This window comes from Hippopotamus amphibius, chromosome 5, assembly GCF_030028045.1.
Source record: "Hippopotamus amphibius kiboko isolate mHipAmp2 chromosome 5, mHipAmp2.hap2, whole genome shotgun sequence".
In the NCBI taxonomy this organism is placed as follows: Eukaryota; Metazoa; Chordata; class Mammalia; order Artiodactyla; family Hippopotamidae; genus Hippopotamus; species Hippopotamus amphibius.
Genome location: NC_080190.1, coordinates 173,653,898 through 173,675,559, shown reverse-complemented (window position 1 = coordinate 173,675,559; position 21,662 = coordinate 173,653,898). Strand labels below are relative to the sequence as shown.

The 21,662-nt window shown below is 61.7% G+C and overlaps 1 protein-coding gene across 6 annotated transcripts in view; it reads left to right on the top strand.

The window, feature by feature from the left end:
* ZC3H3 (zinc finger CCCH-type containing 3) overlaps positions 1-21,662 on the top strand; it is an 84,291-nt gene that overhangs the window by 2,764 nt on the left and 59,865 nt on the right. For all 6 annotated transcript variants that reach the window (XM_057736745.1, XM_057736744.1, XM_057736747.1 and 3 more), the window contains exon 3: positions 1,147-1,343. In XM_057736745.1, coding sequence (XP_057592728.1) covers positions 1,147-1,343 — 197 coding nt within the window. The remainder of the gene's footprint in view (positions 1-1,146; positions 1,344-21,662) is intronic.

The following is a 21,662-nucleotide window of genomic DNA, read 5'->3' as shown; positions in this document are numbered from 1 at the left end:
CGGAGCGGGTGGGAGGGCCGACCTGCAGGGGTGTGGGAGGCCGAAAGGAAGCATCGCCCGTGGTGGGGCCTGAGCACGGAGCTTTGCCTCTGATGATGTCGGCGTGTCCAGGAGGAATGAGGCCAGGGTCATTGCTGTTCCTTGCAGTTGAATGAGGGGGCTCAGCCTGGCCGGGGGCTTACCTGGGGCCCCCAGCCAGGTAGGGACAGGTGGAGGTGGTAGCAGCAAGCCCACCCTTTCTCCTGCGGGTGAGAGACCAGAGACTGCTGGGCTGGCTTCCGTTCTGGGCCCGGAGGGTTTGGGAATGGACGGCTGTACCCAGGCCAGGCGCAGGGCAAACAAACCCAGGGTGCAGTGTCTCTGGGAGGGGAGGGAGGCTGCCCCTTGGCAGCTGGGTGACAGGCTGAGTCCCTATCCACTGAATGCATGTCGCCTCTACCCTCCTGGATCTAGAGGAGGCTCAGCCATGGTGTCGCGGCCCAGGGCTCCGTCTGGGGTGAGGGACTTCATTGTGGTGGCTGCCAGTGGCAAGGGCAGAGGGCCTGCCTCTGATGTCAGATGTGGTGACCCTCGTTGTCCTCCCATTGGGTCCCACTGCAGAGGTCCTTCTCGTTGTCTGCCCTTGATCTTGGGCCCCGCTCTCCCAGGTAGGCGCTGTGTGGATTCCTTGGGCTCCCTGCCTGCCTCGCCTTCCTGAACAGCGGCCTCTGTTCCAGCACGTGTGGGGAGGGGAGCCATGGGCTGGTGGCGGCTCCTCCTTGGGACGAGGCCTGCCTCCTTTGCTCATGCCCCAGCTCCCTGCAGGGCCTCATCTAGCCTGGGGAGGTGGAGCAGGTGGTCGTGGATACACCGGGTGGGGGCCGGGGCTGCTCTCCTGTTCGCTGCACCTGCCCTGGCTCTGGGATCCTCCAGGGTTGTGGCTGGGAGCCTGGTGGGGAGGAGGAGGTGGGTGGGGCGGGGAGCAGCCTCTAGAGCTGCTGAGGTTGATGAGGTGGGACAGCAGAGTGGGTGGGGCCGGAACCCACTGGGCCTCGGCTGCCTCCTGGGGCTGATTCCATGGTGCTGGGATCTGGGTGGGCGAGGGTGGTGAGGGGAGCCGCTCGTTGGGGGGGCCTGTTAGGAGCTGCCTGCTCTTTGTCTCCGCAGCATTCCTGGGGACAAGAAGAGCAGCCCCCCACCTGCTGCCACCGCCAAGAGTCAGTTCAGCCTGCGGCGGAGGCAGGCCCTCCGGGGGAAGAGCAGCCCCGTTTTGAAGAAGATGCCCAACAAGGGCCTAATGCAGGTCACCAGGCACCGGCTGTGCTGCCTGCCTCCAAGCCGGGCCCACCTCGCCACCAAGGAAGGTACGGCCGGGAAGAGGGGCTCCCTGGGCCTGTGCGGGTTCTGCTCCCTTTGGGACCCACCTTTGCCGTCAGGCCCTTGCCCAAGAGCACTCAGCCTGGCAGGCAGTGGGTGGCCTGGGCTGGTGAGTGGAGGAGAAAGCCGGGTACTGTGCCCTGCGCTCTGGGTGAGGGAGATGCTGCCAGGCTGGCGTGTGGCAGATTTTTCAGCACATCCTTCCGTGCAGCTGCGTCCCTCTTGGCAGGAGGAGCGGGAAGGTGGGTGAGAGGGTGGCAGGCGCGCAACCCTGAAGGCGGGGTGGGGGGTGCGGGGCCTGACGTGGGCCGCCCAGAGCCTCGCCCTCCTGTCCTGCTGCCACCTGGGCCGCAGGTGTGTCCCTCCCTCCCTGCGGGCTGCTGCCTCGTCCTCGGGAAGGCTGCGCTGGCCCGGGAGGGCTCGACTTTGCCCTCCTGACGAGCCCCTGGTGTCCAGGAATAGGGTGGGGAGCGCAGTGGGCGTGGTGCCTGGAGGAGGCCGCTCCCCTCTGGCCCTGGCAGTGCTTGGGGGGGCTGCAGAGCCACGACTCATCTGGGCGCCTGGGCCTGAGTGGCGCTCCTGGGCTGCCGTGAGACTGTGTGGCGGCGTTGGCTTCTAGACGGACACATGTGAGATCTGGAGACGCTCCAGCCCGGGCCTCGTGCTCTCACCACTGTGCTGTGCTTGGTCTCAGGGAACCCAGCTGAGGGCGTGGTTCTTGGCCTGGCCAGGGGGCTTTGAAGGCTTCTGGAGGAACTGCTGCCCGGGCAGCGCCAAGCACCTGCACAGCGTTGGCCGTGGGAGGGTGGGCCGTGGGGTCCCAGGCAGAGGGCCGCGTGGGGCAGCGAGGGGGCCGTAGGGAAGTGAGGCAGGAGGGCGCCGGCCTCCCACCCATTATCCTTTGGCTGCCACATGCCGTGCGCCATGGCCAGCGTGGATTTCATCAAGGTGACAGAGCCGAGGGAGCCCTGTTAGCAGTTCCCGGTTGCTGCGAGGTGGCTGGATTGGGGGTCGGTTCGGGCCTTGGCTGCAGGCAGTGAAGGTTGGCTGGGAGCGACGTCGTCGAGGGTGACCAGTGGCCAGTCCGCTGCGGATCGACTGGGGAGGACGAGCTGAGAACGCCCCTTGCTCTGAGAGTCTGGCTGGGGGTGGGGCGGGGGCCGGGAGCTTGAGGGCAGGTGGGGGAGAGGCCAGGAGGCGGCCTCCGCGGGGGTTCGCGGCCCCCGTGCAGGTCCTCTTTATCGTGGTGTTGTCCTAGCCGCAGACGGAGGTCTGCGCCCACAGGTGAGGCGCTGTGCAGGATGGCAGTGTGCGGCTGTGGCGGTGCTCAGGGCCGGCGGTGGGAGCAGGTGGGCCAGGTGCTGGGGGTCCAGGAGGTCTGAGGCCGGGGGAGCCCCTCCTGCCCTCCTGGGGCCTGCATTTGAGCTGGCCAGGTGCTGAGACGTTTCCACAGTGACTTGCCACCAGCAGGGTATGTTGGGGTGATGGAGAGGGGGTGGCCGGGCGGGGCCCCTCGTGGAGGTAGTATTTCAGCGAGATTCGAGTGACGGACGTGGTAGGAGGCGGCTCGGGAGGAGTGTCCCAGCCGAGGCAGCGTGCTGGGAAGGCCCAAAGGCCCTGTGCTGCTTTCTCTGGTCCTTCCTGGCAGCAGAGCTCTTGGGGGAGCTGGGAGGTGCCTCCCGGGCGTCGGGCCCCCTTGCTGGGCCTGGAAGTAGGTGTGAGTGTGGAGCACCTGCTGCCAGAGGTTGAGTGCAGCACAGTCGTGGCAGGTGGGGCCCCGTGCCTCTTGGTGCCCTTCCTGCTGCCCAGGGGTGCTGAGTCTCGATGCAGGGACACAGTCCACTGGCCTGGACTGTGTCCCTGCCGGGCCTGTGCTGCCCCTGCCCCCAAGGAGCCTGGTTTGGGGGTCAACAGGCTCAAGACAGACTGTTGCCGTCCCGTGCTGTGGGCACCCCAGGGAAGGAGCGCCATGTGGTTGAGGAGGTCATCCTGTCTCATGGGCTGCGGACTCTCTGGGCGGCAGTAGCCCTGGGGACTCTCTACGCAGAGCAAAGCTTTCCCGCCGGCCAGCCGGGTGTTCCTGGGTGCTCTCTTTCCTGACTCCAGGTTGGAGGGCGCAGGTGCGGCTTGGGTGCCGGGGCGAGGGCTGCCCCAGGCACGGAACAGCCTGGCAGCAGCCTTGCTGCAGGAACCACTGGCTGAGGGGAGGCCGGGGAGCTGGAGAGCTGGGTAGGGGCCTGTGGGCAGGGTCCCAGGGCCACGGACGGGAGATGTTCTAGGACGTTCACCTGGTTGTGGGGCAGACAGGGGTGAGGGGCTGCTGGGGGCCACAGACACTGGGCCTGCAGGCTGGGTAACCAGGCCAGTTGGGGGAGGAAGGCGAGGTGTGTCCTCCCTGGAGCTGCGTCTGCACTTGTGACCAGCGTGGTCTCTTTTTAGGCCCAGAACAGAGTGGGGTGCAGGCTGGGGACGGTGGAGGCTGCCTTCTGCTGGCAGGGTGACCGTGCTGCTTGGTGGGAGGGGAGCAAGGCTGTGGGCAGCGCTGGGGGTGGCGGTGGGGGGTGGGGACTGCCTTGCCTCTGAGGGGGCTGCCGGAGTCCCTGCCTTCTCGCTTCTCTCCACCAGGAGGCAGATGAATCAGGTCGTAGTTGTAGACTGTGTGATCACAGGGTGCCCTGTGGGGGAGGTGGAGGGAGAGGAGGAGAGAGGATTCTGCTAGGGGAGCGCGTCCCCTCACTCAGCGAAGCCACAGGTGGACTGAGCTTTGCCTGTTCTGGAAGCAGAGACTGGTCCTGGAGGGGGTGGGGGGTGAGGCCGGAGCGCAGGGGGGACCAGATGACGGGAAGGGCGCTAGGCCACAGTGAGGAAGAGGGGGTTCTGCTGGGAAGCCCCTGAGGGACAGTGGAGGCACCTGGGACCTGCATGGGTGTGCCCAGGGACATGAGGCGGCCGTGTCGGGGCCCCAGGAGTGTCCAGCGGACCGGAGGGGCAGCAGCCAGGGTGAGCCTGCGGGTGAGGGTTGAACTCCAGGCCTAGGGGTGGGGTCCTCATCCTTGTGACTGGATGGCAGGGAGCTTGTGGGAGAGGCTTGTGTGGGTGGAGGGGAGTGTGCTGGGCCGCCCTCTCGAGGCTTGCCGCAGAGGTCATTTCCCTGGGCTGACGGCTTCCCCAGCCCCCTCCTGCACGGCCTGCCCGGCTCCGGTCACCTCCCCTCCTGGCTCCCTCCCTCCCAGCTCTGCCTGCCTGTCCTGGGCTGTGCACATGTGCGTGCGTGCGTGCGTGCGTGCGTGCGTGCGTGTGTGTGTCCACATCACCCAAGGTCGTGCTCTCCTGCCTCCTGGAAAGTGCAGACCCTCGCCAGGGGCCAGCTGGCAGGGCCTCCCTGGGAATGGGGGGGCAGGGGCTGCCTCTTCATCTACTTGCTTTCGGTCTTCTCTGTCCCGTGTGCCCACACAAACTTTTAGTGGCGGATGCAGCCCTCCACTTGGAGCCGGGTCAGACCTGACCCCCTGGGGGCGGCCCGGCTGCTGAGGCCTGGAGGGATGAGAGGGGGAGGGGAGAGCAGGGGTCCCCACTTGAGGCTGCTGTGCAGCCCGGTGGCCAGCAGAGGGCGCACCCGCCCCTCTTTTTCTCCGGCCCCCTCTTTCTGATGATTGATTGCCTAATTTCCTCTTCCTGTGAAGGAAAGCAGATATCAAGTAATTTGCAGCAATAACCTGCTAATGCTGGGCCAGTACCGAAACTCCCCTGTTCATTTCAAGTGGCAGATAAAACACTAATACATAATTATCCTTGCAAATTGGATTGTTTTAAATAACCAAAAGGCTACGGCCAGGAGAAAGCGATCCCATCTCCCTTGAGTTACTATGGCAGTGTAATTGCCGCGTTCCGTCAATTTCCCTGGCATTAGAAATTCCATCACAATCAACATTAAGCGTTATTCATTGTGATGGCGAGGAGCCGGGCCATTTCTCCTCTTTTTCTTAACTGGCAAAATTAATCAGGGAGAAGATTTTAAACATTTACCCGTGCGAAAGAGGTCAGCTCCGCCACTGTACTGCTCAGCAGATAAGGGGGCTAATAAAAAGAAAATTGAATTACTAATGATCACCAGAAACAGAGTATATAAAACCTGGCAATCGCCAGTTCAGGCAAAGGGAAAATCAATTTTCTTGGGACAAGGTGCGCTCATTTTTTATTTCGGCGCGTATTATCAGCAATTTAATTTGAGAGCACATGAACAGGAGGAAACAGTTAGGAGTAATGAGCCCGAGGTGTAAAGTGCCGCAGGATATATGCTGTACACAATTTATTTGGCACAACAGATAATCGCTTTAATTGAATTCAAAACTGCATTGTTCAGCAGGCGTGTGGCCGCGAGCCTGGGGGATGCGGCCTTATGAAGGTTCCAGCCTGACTCCTCCTCCTGCTCTGCCTCCCCCCACCCCTCCAAGTGCTCTGACCCTCCTGCTTAGTTCCCTGGGCCTAGAGTCAGACTCTGGCTGGGGGTGGGGCAGGTGGTCCCTGGGGGTCACCACGTGCTCCCCTGGGGGTCAAGTGCACCTTGGTTGCCAGAGACCCCACTTGATCCGCCTTAGGGTGGACAGACCCCGGAGAAGGTAGCAGAGAAGAGAACCTATCGTAGACCTCAGAAATGATTTCCGACCAACCACGTAATTGCGGAAGTTAGGAATCACAGCCCGCGGTGTGGACACATGAGCGCTGTCCAGCGCAGGCCTGGGGCTCCTCTTCCCCCGGCCACCCTGGGCCCAGCGCCGTGACTCGGGCTGCCCGAGGGGACGGGCTTCGTGTGTGCGGACAGGGTGCTGTCACTGCGCTTACGGTGCTGGGGGCTGGCAGCCCACCCCACACGCTCGGCCCTGGGGTAGGCGCTTCCTGGTAGCAACAGGCCATGTGATTCCTCCTAGCCACTTGAAAGTATTTGCTGTCGTGTGCCAAGGAAAAGCTGTGTGCCAAGGAAAAGCTGTGGGCCGGCGGGCGGGCAGTGGCGTCCTCACCTCCCAGGGATTGCTGGAGTGGGAGGACCGTGTGCCTCACCCGCCCAGGACAGGTGAGTGCTGTGGACGGGCCTGGCGGGTCACTCAGGGCTCTGCAGGCAGGGCTGTGGTTGGCAGGAAGGGCCCAGTGTTCATGGTGGCATCAGGTGCGGATCTGAGGGCTGCTGAGGCTTTCACTCAAGCCAGCCGCCTGTCTCTGTCTGAGAGCTTGCCAGGCCCATTCACTGTGTTGTAAAGCAGAAACTGAGACAACGTTGTAAAGCAGTTATACTCCAATAAAGATGAAAAAAACAAAAAACTGTATAGATGAGGTTCACAAGTCAGACATCAAAGATTGATGTAAAAAACATTTTCTGATAAACTTAGAATCATTGTTTTTTTTTTTAATCTATTTATTTATTTATTGGATTTATTTTTTTATTGGCTGTGTTGGGTCTTCGTTGCTGCACATGGGCTTTCTCTAGTTGCTGCGAGCGGGGGCTACTCTTCATTGTGGTTCATGGGCTCCTCATTGCTGTGGCTTCTCTTGTTGTGGGGCATGGGCTCTAGGCGTGTGGGCTTCAGTAGTTATGGCACATGGGCTCAATAGTTGTGGCTCACGGGCTCTAGAGTGCAGGCTCAATGGTTGTGGTGCACGGGCTTAGTTGCTCCGCAGCATGTGGGATCTTCCTGGGGCAGGGCTCGAACCCGTGTCCCCTGCATTGGCAGGCGGATTCTTAACCACTGCACCACCTAGGAAGTCCCAGAATCATTATTTTTATATCAGTTTTTCTAAGAAAATATTGCAACTTTAATTGGACTTTTCAGATGTTAATTATCTTCTGAATTTAGAAAGCAATAGTGCATAAAAATAGGAAGATTTATAAAGTACTCATTGGAAAGTATTAGTAAAAACTTGAGTGAACTTGTAAAAAAGAAAGCGGGCCTCACTTAACCTCCTCCGTAGTCGTGAGGTTCCACGTGCATCCGAAAACCTCGCTTCTGTCTGCGGGCCCTGCCCCTCTCACCACGCCCCTCTCACCACACCCTCGGTGCCCCGCCCCCTCAACGCACCTCCCCTCTTACCACCCTCACGCCTCTTCCAATAGGCCCGCCTCCCCTCTGACCAGGTGTACCCAGTGGGCAGGGGCAGGCGGTGGGCCAGGTACGGACAATGCATCGTCGCTCTTGGGAGGCCGCCCAGAACTCCCTGCTTGGTGCTGGGCAGCCCTGGGCGTGGCCTGTGCTGGCCTCAGGGCTGCGGGAGGGTCAGTGGTCAGGGAGCAGAGCGAAGCCTTGCCCTGGGCACCCGCGTTCATCGGTAGCGTTTTCTCATCACTGGTGCCCACTGGGGGCACTTTGGGATGATCGGGAGCCAGGGCTGGTGGGAGGAAGTAGGCTGACTTGCTGTGGCACAGGGCGGGGACGCAGAGGGGGTGCTGCCCGTGGCGTCCCCGTCCTATGCAGTGCTCCGGTTGCGCGGCTTCCCACCGTGTGGGCAGGCCCTGGGGATGAGCCTCCAGGCTGGTGCTGGCACTGCCTTGCTTTGTTTCACATCTATGGAAGGGGCATCTTCTGGGGGTTTCTGTGCGCGTTGAGGGGTCGGGGCAGTCAGGTGCTTAGGGCAGGCTTGGCAGATGCTAGGCTGAGTGAAGGCTGGCGTTCCTGTCACTTTTCTCGCTGCTGCTGGAGTTCCGCGGCATGGAGCGTCTGTGAGCCGGCATCACTCGCGGGTGAGCAGTTGGGTTGTTCAGGTTTCCTGCGGCACATGCGGTAAAGGGCGTGAGAGCAGTTCAGTCTGGAGCCCTGCTTTCCTAAGGGAAAATGAAACTGCTGAAGTAGGCCCCGGGAAAGGCAGCCGCAGCCATCCTGAGCCTTGCATAAATTCTCGGGCGTGGCGGAGGCCTGCAGTTTTACGATTGCCACGGCACTGCTGATTAATTATTCCACCGGAGCTGGCGTGGGCGTGTATGTGCACGCGCCGGGCCCGGCGGGCGTGGGGCCTCCAGGGCAGCCGCGACCTCCACGGTACCAGGGGCCTCTGAGTGACTCCGTGAGGCTGAAGCCCTGGGAGCCACTCTTCTCCCGGGAAGGAGGGGTGATCTCACAATGGCCAGAGCTTGCGGCCCTGGGGTCACGTGGGCCAGGGTCCCAGGTGTCTGACGCGTGTAGATGGTGTGCTGAGGGTGGCATGCCCTCGTGTCCTAGCTGACTGAGTTAAGCCCAGCCTCTTTGCCAGCAGGGCCTGAGCTGGCCTGAGGGTCCCTCTCAACCAGTGGGGTCTCAGGAACCCGCCCGTCCGTGGACGTGGGGTGTGAGGCGGAGTCTTCATACCATCGCTTTGTCTCCTGGCCTCCCCCTTGGCCCTCAGAGCTCTTCCCGCGGCTGCCGCTGGCCCCTCAGGTAGTCGGTCCCACCGCTCTCCTGGGCCCAGCCCCTTCCTCCCTTGGGGAGAGGGGGCCGCCTGGTGATGGGGGCATGGGAGCGCCTACCTGCTGGAGGTAGGGCATGGCCTTCCAGGCCCTGGACTGTAGCACCTTCTCTCCACAGCTTCAGAATGTTGCTGGGCCCCCATCCAGGCCCAGGTCCCACCCCTGCATCCTCCCATGATCCCCTTGCCCCTGGACACCTGCTGTGGCTCCCCGCCCTTGGCGTGCTCTGTTCCGGTGGATCCCCCAGCGTAGGGCTGGATGTGGCCAGAGCTCCACATGGACGTGGGTCTCAGCCAGGGGACCCCCGTGTTCCTGACTGACAGGTGGTTTCCACGTCAGGTGTCCACTGAGGCTGGGGCGAGGTCCTGGAGGAAGGAAGCCCCGGGTCCCCTTGGTGTGCCCTTCGGGGCACTGGGCTGGCCCGGCAGGAGCCGGGGGCTGTAGTGCTGAGCAGCCAGTGAGGCGAGGGCTGGGAAGGGGGAGGCGTGTGGGGACGGAAGCGTCCCTGGCCCTGTGCCTCCTGCCGAGGGCACCTTGTCTCCTGATGCTCACCCCTCCCTCTGTGCCGTCTCTGCACCCGGTAAGCAGGCAGTCACGGAGCTGTGCTGGGCATGTGGCTGATGGGCCAGCCTGGTGAGGCCCCCAGCAGCACGGAGACAGAAAGGGGTGATGCTAGCACAGATGTGACTCTTGATGGCAGAGAGAAGACAAAGAGACTGGCCAGCTGGTCAGGAGGTGAGGAGGTGGCACTGGGCTGGGTGGGGTTTACTGAGGGCCAGAGAGTGGAGAGGAGCCTGGGGACGGGGTGAGGGGTGAGCAGGGCAGGGGCTGGGGGCAGATTCTGAGCAGGTATGGCTCCCCCCACCCCCACCCCTCTGTTTCTCAGAGGCAGCCAGTGAGGCTGGGAGGCACAGGCCTTGCCTCTGCGGGCAGCCGTCTGCCCCGACTGGGCCTGTGTGCCCTTGTGTGGCCTTCAGAGCCGCACCCGTGGGGGCATCCCTCTGCTGGGCTGTGTGTGAGTGCTGGGCATCGCCGCTGCAGCGGGCACGGGCGGGGAGGGGGCTCCGCGGTCCCAGGCAGGGGTGGCTGGTGCAGGGGCTGCTGCGGACTGGCGGAGCCCATACGGGCGAAGAGGCAGGCCTGGAGAGGCCTCCTGGGAGGGGCTGTGGAGGCCAGCCTGCCCTTACGGACCTTCTCAGCTCCGGTCCAGGAGGGCCCCCCCACCCCCGTCGTGTCCCTCAGTGAGGACCTGAGGCAGACTGATAGCCAGGCCGGCCACTGTGTGTGTGTCCTAAGTGATGGAACCCCAGCGGGCTGTCCAGGAGCTGAGCGGGCACGCTCCTTGTAGATGCAGGCGGGCCAGGCATGGAGGCCCAGTGCCAGCTGCAGCGTGTGCCCTCGGCTGGGAGGTGGCCCTGAGCTGTACTGAGGGTGCCTGGGCATCCCCCTGGTGGCCGGTGACCTCAGCTTCCTTTCCTCCGTGGCAGGAGGGGCTGACGACAGGCCTCTGCCTCGAGGTCTGGGGGCTCACCCCTGACCGCGGGAGGGCTGGAAACTGTGAACTCAGGCCTCTGCTAGGCCCCCGTGACTTCAGAGTACCCTGGAGCACTCCCCAGCCGAGGGCAGCCAGGCCATGGCTCAGGGACACAGTCCTGGGGTTGGCGTTGGGCGCTGCCTGGGAGTGGGGGCCCAAGTTGGCCTGAGCACTCTGGGCGGAATTCTTTCCTGCCAAGGACAGCTGGGTGGAGGAGGAAGACCAAGCCGGCCATGGTGGGGGTGTCCCCAGGGTGGACCTTCTGGACCAGGCCTTTGGAGAGGGGCAGTAGCTGAGCTTGGAGCGGTCCTGTGGCCCATCCCCTCCTGTGGGCTTGGCCACCTGAGGGCCTCTTCAGGGACTGTCCTGAGGTTACATCTCTGGTTCCTGGACTGTGGGAGAAGCCGGTGAGACCACCATTGCTCCCAGTCCAGGAGCCCGTGCCAGGCTCCTTCCCGGAGCGCCCCACCCCGGCACACCTTGGCCTGGCCGTGTGCCAGGGTGGGCAGTGATGCGATGGGCCCTTCCTCTGAGACTCAGAGCCAGGGGTCTGGGCCAGAGCCACTCTTCCTTGTCCCTCTCTTTGTGTGGAGCTGGGGGCGCTGAGGTGGGCAGCTGGCCTTGGGCCCAGAGATGGCATCTCAGAAAGGAACTCTGAAAACATGTTTCTCCTGTGGCGCTCTCTTTGGCCTGACTCTCCTTACTCCGTGCATCGTAAAGGAGGAAGCTGCTGGGTGGGGTGGGGTTTGTGTCTGGGTCTGGCTCAGGCTGCCATTCCCACACTGTGTTGTCCCCTCTGCTTGTGAAGGCAGGGGAGCAGTTGGGGGGAGGGGGCTGCAGGGCCACAGTACCGCTCTTGCTGCCCGACACTGGGGCTGGTGGTTTGTGTATGTCCTTGACTTTGGGCCCTGGGACAGTGCCCCAAGGGGCAGCATGTGGGGAGACAGGCAGCCGGGGAGCAGAGGCTGGGGGTGGAAGCTTCTGTTCAGGGTCAGACCTGCCCACACAGGCCAGTGGGCCTGAGCTTGGACGGAGCTCAGGATCGGATGGTGGGACAGTTGGCCTTCAGGCCCTCTTGTTTTCTGAAATATGCAGGTGTGAGCTTATAAATTTCCCCGAGCAGAGTGTTAACTGTCTTCTGCAAGTTAATTATTTCTGTGTTCCTCGAAAATTTTTTCTGTTTTTTTTTTGTAATTTTTTTCTTTGATCCAGCGTTATTCAGAAGGGATTGTTTCCTTTCCAACCCCCTGGAGCTTTTGAGGTGCTTTGTAGTGACCACGACCCAGCTTCATTCCACTGGGTGAGCCTTCTGCGTGATTTCAGTCTTTTGAAGTCTGCCCAGACTTGTTTTAAGGTCCAGCTTAGGGTCAGTTTTGGTAAAGCCTTGTGTGCTCTTGGAAAGAATGATTCCATTCTGTGAGTTTGGGGCTCTGTTAGGTAAGTTGTATTAATTGTGTTGTCCAAACCTTCTGTATACTTACTGATTTTGGGGGGCAGGGAGGGTGCCTCTTCTTCCAAGCCACTGAGTAAGATCTTCTTCCACTGTGCCTGTGAACGTGTTCATTTCTCCTGCTGTCACTTTTGCAGTAAGTATTTTGAGGTCATTTTACTGAGTGCAAACCATTTAGAGTTGTTACATTTCCCTGGTGGATTGAACCTTTTACTGCTATCAAATGTCCTTTTTTATCTCCAGTAATGCTTTTTGCCTTAAAGTCTGCTTTCTCTGATGCACGTATAGTGAGGCCAGCTTCCTCTTAGTGTCATGAAATGTGTGTATACACACTCTGTGCAAATATTATGTGTGACATATGCAAACATGTTTACTTTCAGCCTTTATGTTTAGATTTTTTTGTATCTAGCAAATAGTTGGTTTTTAAGTGCAATCTGAAATTGTCCTAAAAAAAGTTTTTGTCTGTTTACACTTAATGCAATTACTAGTGTACTTGGGTTTAAATCTCCTGTTTTATTGTGTGCTTTCTCTGTGTTGCACCTATTCTGTTTTTTTCTCTTTTTTTTCTTCTTTTGGATATATATTTCTTTTTTTTTAATAAATTTATTTACTTATATATTAATTGAGTTGGGTCTTCGTTGCTGCACACAGGCTTTCTCTAGTTGCGGAGAGCGGGGGCTACTCTTCATTGTGGTGTGCGGGTTCCTCATCGAGGTGGCTTCTCTTGTTGCGGAGCCCGGGCTCTAGGTGCTTGGGCTTCAGTAGTTGTGATGCACATGCTCAGTAGTTGTGGCACACGGGCTTAGTTGCTCTGCAGCATGTGGGATCTTCCCTCATCAGGGATCAAACCTGTATCCCCTGCATTGGCAGGTGGACTCCCAACCACTGCACCACCAGGGAAGCCCCAGAAGGCGGATTCTTAACCACTGTGCCACCTAGGAAGTCCCTGGATATATATTTCTTAATTCCATCTTCTCCTCAGTTAGCTTATTATACGTTATTTTATTCTTCTTTTGGTTGTTCCCCCAGAGGTTATATTGTGCATTCTTTTTTTTTAAAAAAATATATATATTTATTTATTTATTTATTGGCTGTGTTGGGTCTTCATTGCTGCATACCAGCTTTCTCTAGTTGCAGCGAGCAGGGGCTACTCTTCATTGTGGTGTGCGGGCTCCTCATCGAGGTGGCTTCTCTTGTTGCGGACCCCAGGCTCTAGGCGCGCGGGCTTCAGTAGTTATGGAACATGGGCTCAATAGTTGTGGCTCACGGGCTCTGAAGCGCAGGCTTAATAGTTGTGGCACATGGGCTTAGTTGCTCCGTGGCATGTGGGATCCTCCTGGACCAGGGATTGAACCCATGTCCCCTGCATTGGCAGGCGGATTCTTAACCACTGTGCCACCAGGGAAGTCCTATTGTGCATTCTTGACTCGCTGTTATTAGTACTTAGAAATTACCATCTGATACCTCCCTAGACAGCATAACAGGCTTGGAGTACTTAAACCCTATTTTCCTGTTTTCCATCAAATGTGCTGGAACTCCCATGATTTTAATTCTCCATATATTTTAGACCCTAGAAAACATTGTATACAGGCAGCATTGACCGTACCTATGTATTTAATTCTCCCGTTTCTCTTCATCCCTTCTTCACCTTCCGTTTGAGGAACACCTCTTAATATTGCAGGTGTGCTGGGACCATTGCTCTCAATACATATTTACCTGAAAAGTCTTTGTTCTTGCTTTGCTCTCTGGAGAGTTTTTTTTTTTCCTGGGAAGCCATGGGGCTTTCAGTGCTGGGAAGAAACCTCGGTGGAGAAGGCAACTGCCCTTCCCAGGAGGGTGGCTCGGCTCTTCCCCTCTGGCTGTGGCACTTGCTCTGTGGTTTCCGCAGGCGTGCTGTGGTGCGCTTCCAGCACGCTTTGCTTTCCCTGCTCAGGGTTGTGATGGTCCTTGAATCGGTGGCTTAATGGTTTTCATCAGTTTGGGAAAATTCTCAGCCATTCTGTCTTCAAGCATTGCTTCTGCTGTCCTTCCGGGACCTCAGCTGCATCTGTACTGAACCTTTTCACCATATCTTACGTGTTTCCTATGTTCTTCTCTGTGTCTTCTATGACTTTCTTCTCTTCATGCTTAAATCTGGATAGTTTTTTTCTAACCTGCTTTCTAGTTTCCTTATTGTCTATTCAGCTTTGTATAATTTGCTATTAAACGCATCCGTTGAGGTCTTAGTTTTAGTTACTTTTAAATTCTAAAATGCCCATTAAAAAAATAGTTCCTAGGTCTCTGCCAAAATCTGCGCTCTTGTCTTTAAGCCCTTGAATGTGGTGATCATTTGAAGCCCATTTCTGACCACCTGGTTATCTGCATCCCTGTTAATTCTGTTGCCTGTTTTTTTTCCTTCTTAGTTTTGGGGTAGAGCATGATTTGCTTGTATGTCTGGTTATTTTGTGTTGAGCAGTGGACGTTGCGTGTGGAATTACAGAGCTAATTTGGGGCCAGATGATGTTGTTCCCCCAGACAGGATGCATGGCCCCTGGGGGAGCAGGCCTGCAGTGTCAGGGCAGTGTGGGCAGTGAGAGTGCACAGGCAGGTCCTGCCCAGGGAGGGCTCCATGCTGGGGTGCGCTGAGGCAGCCTGCAGCCCTGTGGGCCCGGGTGGGCCTGCTGCCCAGGGTGCTCACTGTGCCAGCAGGCTGGTGGAGCAGAGCAGGGTCTGTGCGGGAGGAGGGCGAGGCAGGGGCAGTGGGAGCCTGCTCAGCCCAGCCCTGCATCCAGAGGCCCACCTGCCCACCTGTCCCCAGTGTGTGCTTGGCGGGGGAGGAAGGGCGGCTCCGTGCAACCTCCAGCGACCTATGTGTTGGGGACAGGAGGGGCTCACTGACCCATGGCCTCTGAGAGGTAGAGGTCTCAGGGTGTGGTGGCAACAGGGCAGCCTTGTGGACGGGGCAGCCCGTGGGCCTCTTGCACAGTGACCTTGCTCCTGCAGGCCTTGCCCTGCCCCTGCTCCAGGCCCTGGTAACGCTTGGCGCCCAACTCTTTTGTACCTGAGGCCATGTCTCTCTTGTGGGGTGGCGTGCAGTTATTTGCTGGTTTGTCTGAGGGTCTCCCAGGCCCGGCAAGAGGAGCCCTGGCCCTTCTGGTATCTCTGGCCCAGGGGTCCTCAGGGGTCTGCCCTGCTCCTGCTTCCACTGCGGGCTGGTCCGGGAAGCATCAGGACAAGGTGTCTAGCTCAGGGAGGTGGCAGGTCCTCAGCCATGGGGGTTGCGTGCATGGAAGTGATCTGCTGCCCTCCTGTGCCCCCCCCCCCCCCCCAGGGGCTGAACCCTCAGGTGCTGTGCTCGGAGAGGCCCGGGTGGGTTCCAGGGCCGTGTTCTCTCTGGGCCGGGCATGAGCTGCCGCCTGCCTCTGCCCCTTGCGGGCCTGTCGCTGCCTGCTGCAGCTGTGCTGGGACCCATTCCGGGGTGCACTGAGGGGGCCAGGGTGCTTTGGGGCACTGGGCCAGGGATCTGTCTCTGGCACACGGGCCCCCTCCCATCTCGTTCAAGTTTTGGGGTGTGGCAGGGACCTAAGGGACATGCTGCCCAGTCTGCCTCTCCTGCCCGTCTCTGGGACTGCGTGCCAGCCTGGAATGGGCCGGCCTCACCCCCAGCTGGCTCCGCCCTGGAGAGCCGCACATCCAGGCGGGTCTTCCGGGCCTGAGCACTGTGGGCCCGGTTGGCAGGGCCCGTCCTGTCCCCCGGCACTTGCCAGCCCGTTTGTTATCATTCTGTGGGGTGTTGTGGTTTCTAAATTAACTCGAAGTTGCTGTGTTTCCTTTTCATGGCATATCCCAACTGTGCAGACCCCCGATGGGCTCTGGCAGCTTTTCTCCTAATTGCCCTTCTGCGTCCGCAGCCGTGCAGTTGAGCGGCGGGTGTGAGCGGGCGCAGCTCCGGCTCCCCCCACGCAGTGGGAGGCAGTGGCCTGTGCAGAACACACTCTCCACGGGGCCGGGTGTGCCAGCGGCTACTGCCCTGAGCCCCAGGCACGGGCGCATGGCAGCTGGCAGCAAGCGGCCGCCTGACCCGGGCAGGTGGCGTCCCGGGAATGGCCGCAGGTCGTCCTGTAAGGCAGCACGTGCCGGGTGGGGAGAGGCGTGAGCCTGTCTGGCCCGTGACAGAGCCGTCTCATCGAGCGAAGGATGGCTCATTTCCGGGGTGCCTTCAGGGCCGCTTGCTCCCCACCCGAGATACCCGGGGCGCAGCAGGGCAGCCGCCTGGCCCCGAATCCTCATGGGCAGGGGGAGTGTGTGGGGTGGGCGGCGGGGCTGGGCTGTCGGGGAGAGAGGCTGTGCCTCCCTGTGTCTGCAAAGAGGTGGAGGGCAGGCCTGGGTGTGGTGGGGATACCCGGCCTCCCCCGCCGGGGCCTGCCGCAGAGTCTGGGAGGCCGAGCCGAGCCGCTTGCCCTGCGCCAGGTCCCGCTCGCGGTGGGAGGCCCGGGCCCACCAACTCCCGGCGGGACCGGGGTGAGCCCCGCCGCAGCCCGTGGTCGCCCCGCACACGCCCGGCGCCGGGCCGCGTGCTGCTGCACCCCGCGCGCAGGTCTGGAGCGTGGACGCGGGGGTGGGCTGGACCCCCGGGCCCCGCCCTGCTGAGCTCGGGCACCCGGGCTGCCCCTGCAGGCCGCGGGGCGGGCGGGCGTTGGGACCCGGGGCGGCGGCACCGAGGCGCGCTTCCCTGTCCCTCCCCCAGCAGACGGCGCGCGCCTCCGCTGTGGCGCCTCCTGCGTGAGCGGGGCCCCCGCCTCAGACCCGGCGGTCCGCGGGCGCCCGCCACCCTGAGGGTCGCGGCCTCTGCCTGCGCGGGCACCCCTCCCTGCCGGCCAGCTCTGGGTGCCCACGGCCCCTCCCCCTCCCTCCCCCACTCCCTCCTCCCCCCCACCTCCCTTCTCCCCTCCCCCGCCTGCCCACAGGGGGCTGAGGCCCCGTCTTCAGGGAGAGCCCCGGCTCCCGCCGTTGGGGGGGCTGCATGAACCCCCATCCCAAGGGCCCAGGACAGCCCTTGGTCCTCGCCCGTTTGGACCCCGCTGCACCCAACCTTTCACTGGCCCCAGCAGGGCCTTTTTGCCGACTCTGTGCTCCGGACGGTCCCTGAGGCGGGTCCTGTGAGGGGACTGGAGGGGCGGGGCGCAGGGCGGGGGCGGGGCGGGGGCGGGGCCGTCCTCACGCGGACGGCCCCCTGCAGCTCCGGCCGAGCGCGGGCGCCTCCCCGCGGTCCCCACCGCGCTGAGGGTGGCGGAGGCCCTCGGCGCCTTGCCGCGCCGGGTCTGTGCCGCCCGCTGGCTGCGGTGGTCGGGAGGCGGGCGTGGGGAGCGCCTCCTGCGAGCCCGTGAGCTCCCGCGCGCAGCCTTGGGAGCGCGGCTCCTCCGCGCTGCGCTCCCTGCCCGCCGGGCCGTCTCTGGCCGGCGGGCTGGCTCTGGGGCTGAGTGAGGCCGGCGGCCGCCCCCCGCCCCCCAGGGTCCCGCTCGCTGCCCCTGAGCTGCAGCGCGGCCCCCTGGCCAGCAGAAAGGGACGGGCGAGTGGCGGGGAGAGTCTGGGCAGCCTGGCGCTTGTGCGAGGACACGTGGTGTCTCTCCGTGGCCGCTGCTTTTTATGGCGCGGTTATTTCCAGGCTCTCTGGAAAGCGTCTCTCTCTGGCCCTGACTCCGAGGAAGCACGGCAGGGATCCCGAGAGGCCAGGCTGTGGCCAGCAGGAGCACTGCCCTCGCAAGGGCTACCAGCTCTCGGCCACGCGGCGGAGGCCCAGTGTCTGTCGTACACCCGTGGGGCTCTGCTGCCCACCCTGTGCCCGCTGGGGGAAGCCTCCCCAATGTGCTCCTGCTCCTGTGGGAGAGGATGGGGGCCCCTGGGGGTCAAAAGGGCGGAGGCAGGCTTGTCGGTGCCCATCCCGCGGTGCCCCTGTTAGCGTGACAGCACCTGCCGGGAGGACACGGTGTGCTCTGCAGCACCCCCTTCAGAGGCAGGGACAGGTCCCTTCCCCATCTCTTGAGGCTTACAACGTGAGCTGTCTTCACTTGGGAGTGGCGGACACTTTCCTGCCCACCTAAGAGCCCCCCGCAGCTGCCGAGGTGGGGTGGGCCTTCACCTTACAGGCTAGGGTCTGCCCCTCAGCTGGGCTGGCCTGGCTCATGTGGGGGCCCTGTTGCTGTTGGTGGAGGGTGGCTGAGGCCCCTCGATTCTCTCTTCTGGACTTGGGCGCCCGCGTTGCTCCCCAGGGTGCTGGCCTTCTAGGGTTTCAGCCTGGAGGGGAAACGACTCCCCCTTCCAGGCCACCTCCCCAGCCCTCCTGGCATGTCTGGGCCAGGCACAGTGGAGGGACATAGTGATGACGGAAGACTGCCACCTAGTGAGGGCAGAGACCACGCACCGGCAGACCCAGTGCAGGGGTAGTTGTTGGCTGGTATTGGGTTCCCCCACGCAGTCAGAGGCCTCAGGCCTCTGCACCCGGGCATGTCAGCCCCAGGCACGGCCTAGGTAGAGAGGCCTTGGCGTGAGGTCCGTGAGGTCTTGGCCTGCTCTGGGGCCTTTCCTGCTGGGCCAGCTTCACTTCCTGTCTCCTGGCAGGTGCAGGAAGCCAGGCTGAGCACGGTGCCTGGAAAGGGAGCACTGTGGCCGGCTCTGTATTTGCCTGGAGGGGGTCCCGGCAGGCAGCCCACAGCTCCTGCTTCATCCCACCTGGATCGCAGGGAGTTTGGGGCCCCAGTGCTGGGCCCTGCCAGGCGCGGAGACCTGCAGTAGGTGGAGGGGGAGCCTTGGCGTTGGGTGGGCAGGACCAAGGGGTCATCTGAGCCCCTGGGCACCTGGCATGGAGGCAGGCCACCTCGAGAGACGTCTAGGTGCTTCCTGTGGTGCTGGCCCTCCAGAGCCCCCGGAACCCTGGGCAGGAAGGATTACCCAGTCCCCACGCTGGTGCGGGTGCTCTTTGTGTTCACGGCTGATATAGCAAGTGCTGCCTCTGCTTCTTGCAGTGTGCTCTCGAGGGACCTGTCCTTCCCAGGAGGAGCTGAGGGGACTCGCCTGCGCTGAGAAGGGGGGGAGGGGGAGGGGAGCGCGTCGCGGGGAGGGTTTGCTGTGCTCCCTGCCATTTCCCCAGAACCTAGGGGCTCACCTACAGCAGGCTCGCCCAGAGTCTGTTGACTGACGGAGCTCTGTGTGAGGGACGCGCTGGTGCTGGTGCTGTACAGGGCGTCCTGTCCTCAGCCTTCTGGCCTCTGGGGCAGCTTTTGTCAAGCATGGGGTCCAGTTCCCTCTCTGGCTTCTTCTTTGTTCTGCAGTTGCTTTTCAAACTTCATTTTCACTGTTGTCCTTCTAAGCTTTTTCATGTCTTTGGTCGCGTGATTCCATGTAAGAGTTAAGTGGACCTCAGGCCACGAAGCAGAGGAGGCTGTGAGATGGCAGGAGGCCTGGCTCGGTGTCCAGCTGCAGATGGCTGACTGCCAAGCATCGCATGCTGTCGACGTGGGTCCAGTCAGGAGGTCTGGGCCCGGGACACCAGATCAGAGGGCCCCAGGCAAGCAGGAGCGGCCAGTAGGCTACACAAGGGCCACGGGGTCCCAAGGGTCACCGAGGTCAGGTCTGGGCTCGGAGCATAGGAAGGCACAGTCCTGCTCCACGACCCAGGGCGGAGGGGAGGGGGGACCAGAGTGGGCCCCCAGTTGTGAGCCTCATCTCTAGAGGCTAGAGCCGAGCCTTAGGACCTGCTACCAGCCGTGGCAGGGTTCCTGTCTCTAACACGCATGTGCGTGCCCTCACCTGTGAGGCCGCAGGGGCCTCGCATCAGTACATCCGTGGACACCCACGTGTGTCCTGGACACAGGCACCTCTCATGTCCGCTGAGGTCCCAGGGCCCTGCCGGTGCTGCTGAGCTGGAAGTGGGTTTGGCTTTTGTCCTGCATAAGAGGTGGGTTTTGTTCATGGGGGTCTGAATGAGAGCAGGTAGGTTAGGTGCCCAGCCTCGGGATGTCTTATTGTAGCTGCTGCCGGCTGAGGTCAGATAGAGCACTGGGGGGAGTGGCTGGCCTCACAGTCAGGCGCCTACAGAGTGTGGCCCCAAGCGGTCAGGGGCTGCTTGGTCTGCTGGGGAAGGGGCGAGCACCAGCTGTGCACCTGGACAGGCCCGTGTCACACGGACACTGCTCCCAGCATGCTCAGGCTTGGTCCCGTCTCTGCTGGGGGCAGGGGGGTCCTGGGAGGGTGCGCTGTCTGCTGGCACGACCCTGCCTTTGCTTGGGGTTCATGGCCTTGGGGTGCAGCTACCTCTTGGTCCTGTGGGCCCTGCTCAGTGAGTTTGCCCCCTGCCTGGATCCCCCAGCTGCACCTCGGCCTTTTGGGGTGCACCTCCCTGGAAATGTGCTGGGGCTCCCTGCCCCCTGGGCCCAAGGCCTGTGGACGGGGCAGGGGCTGAGAGGTGCTTGCTTTCTCCTCTTCCGTCCATTAGAGGGGTGGTTAAAAGGGGACCGAAGGACCCCTCCTCCCAATAATGTACAGCGACTGTCAGCAAGCAAACTACTCCCATCTCATACAGACGGGTCCGTGTCGGCGTGCGATCGATGACTCGCGTACAATAATTATAGGAACTAGCGGCTTGTGTTGCTTGAGTGAGTTTGAGAAGAGTAGGGTCTCAATCTTTCCTCTAATAGGGTGCTGACAGTCCCGGCGCTGCGCATCTCAGGCTGACAGTGTTGTCATTAAACACCAGGTAGTGTGGGACAACAGGGAACGCGGCCGCGGGGGACAGGCGGCTGACAGCGCTTGTTTGTCATCACCCAGCTGCCCGCGCTTCTCTTGTGGCGGTGCCGACGGCTGCTTGGTGACGGATGGCCCTGTCGGGCTGCCACGGTGACTTGGTAGTCGGTAAGAGTTTGTCAGAGGCTGCTCCCCAGTTCGGACAACAGTGCTACAGGAAGCCAGCAGGGTGAGGCCCTGGGCTGGGGCCACTCCTTCTCCCTCGGGGGCCAGACCTCTCCTCCCAGGGCCTGGGGTCCCCTCCCGCACCGTTGCAGGTGTGTGCATGCCGTGTGCGTGTATGTGAGCGAGCACATGCACACGTGTCCACTCATCCTCCCCAGGCCGCCCCCACGTGGATTCTGGCCAGGAACGCAGAGGTGGGCCCCTGCGGCCCCCTGTGTGTCAGAGTCCGGCGGGGCCTCTGCACCTCAGGGGCCGCCCGAGCCATTCCTGAGGGACCCGCACGAGTGCCGGCCTCCAGTGGCCGCAGGGTGCAGAGCCGCGGTGCTCTGGGTGCCTGGGCGGGGCCTCCGGCTGTCCCATCGTCTCCCGTGTGGCTGCCACCCGAGATGCGGGCCGAGCCGCCTGGTTGCAGCAGGGCTTTTCCAGCGTTCGAAGAGCCGGGAACCACCAGGAGCAGGAAAAGTGGAGTGATTTATTAGACTCATAAAAATTCATACTTTGTGATCCCAGTCATCCCACGTCTGAAGCTTGTTAGAGCGCGGCCCTGGCAGCTCCTGCCGTGCGGGGGCGGGGCGTTTGCCGCCTCCTGCCCGCTGCCATCCCTGCTCATTTGGGGAAATGGACAGGCCTCTGCAGCGCATGAAGAACCGTTCACGGGGCCGGAGTTTGTTATGATGCTGTGGCTGTGTTCCGTGGGTGGGAGCAGGAGGGCCAGCCCTTGTCCCCTGCGTCTCCCTGCGCTGGCAGGGCCTGGGCTGGGACTGCTCGGTGCCGGGGCACTGAGTGCAGTGGGCCCAGGGCTGGTGCCAGGTGAGCAGTGTCCCGTGTGAGGATGCAGACAGAGGCCTAGGGGTGCGGGGGGAGGTCTGGGAGCACAGGGGGAGATCTGCAGGCACTGGTGGGGGTCTGGGGTGCAGGGGAAGGTCTGCAAGTGTGTTTCTAGCCATCTT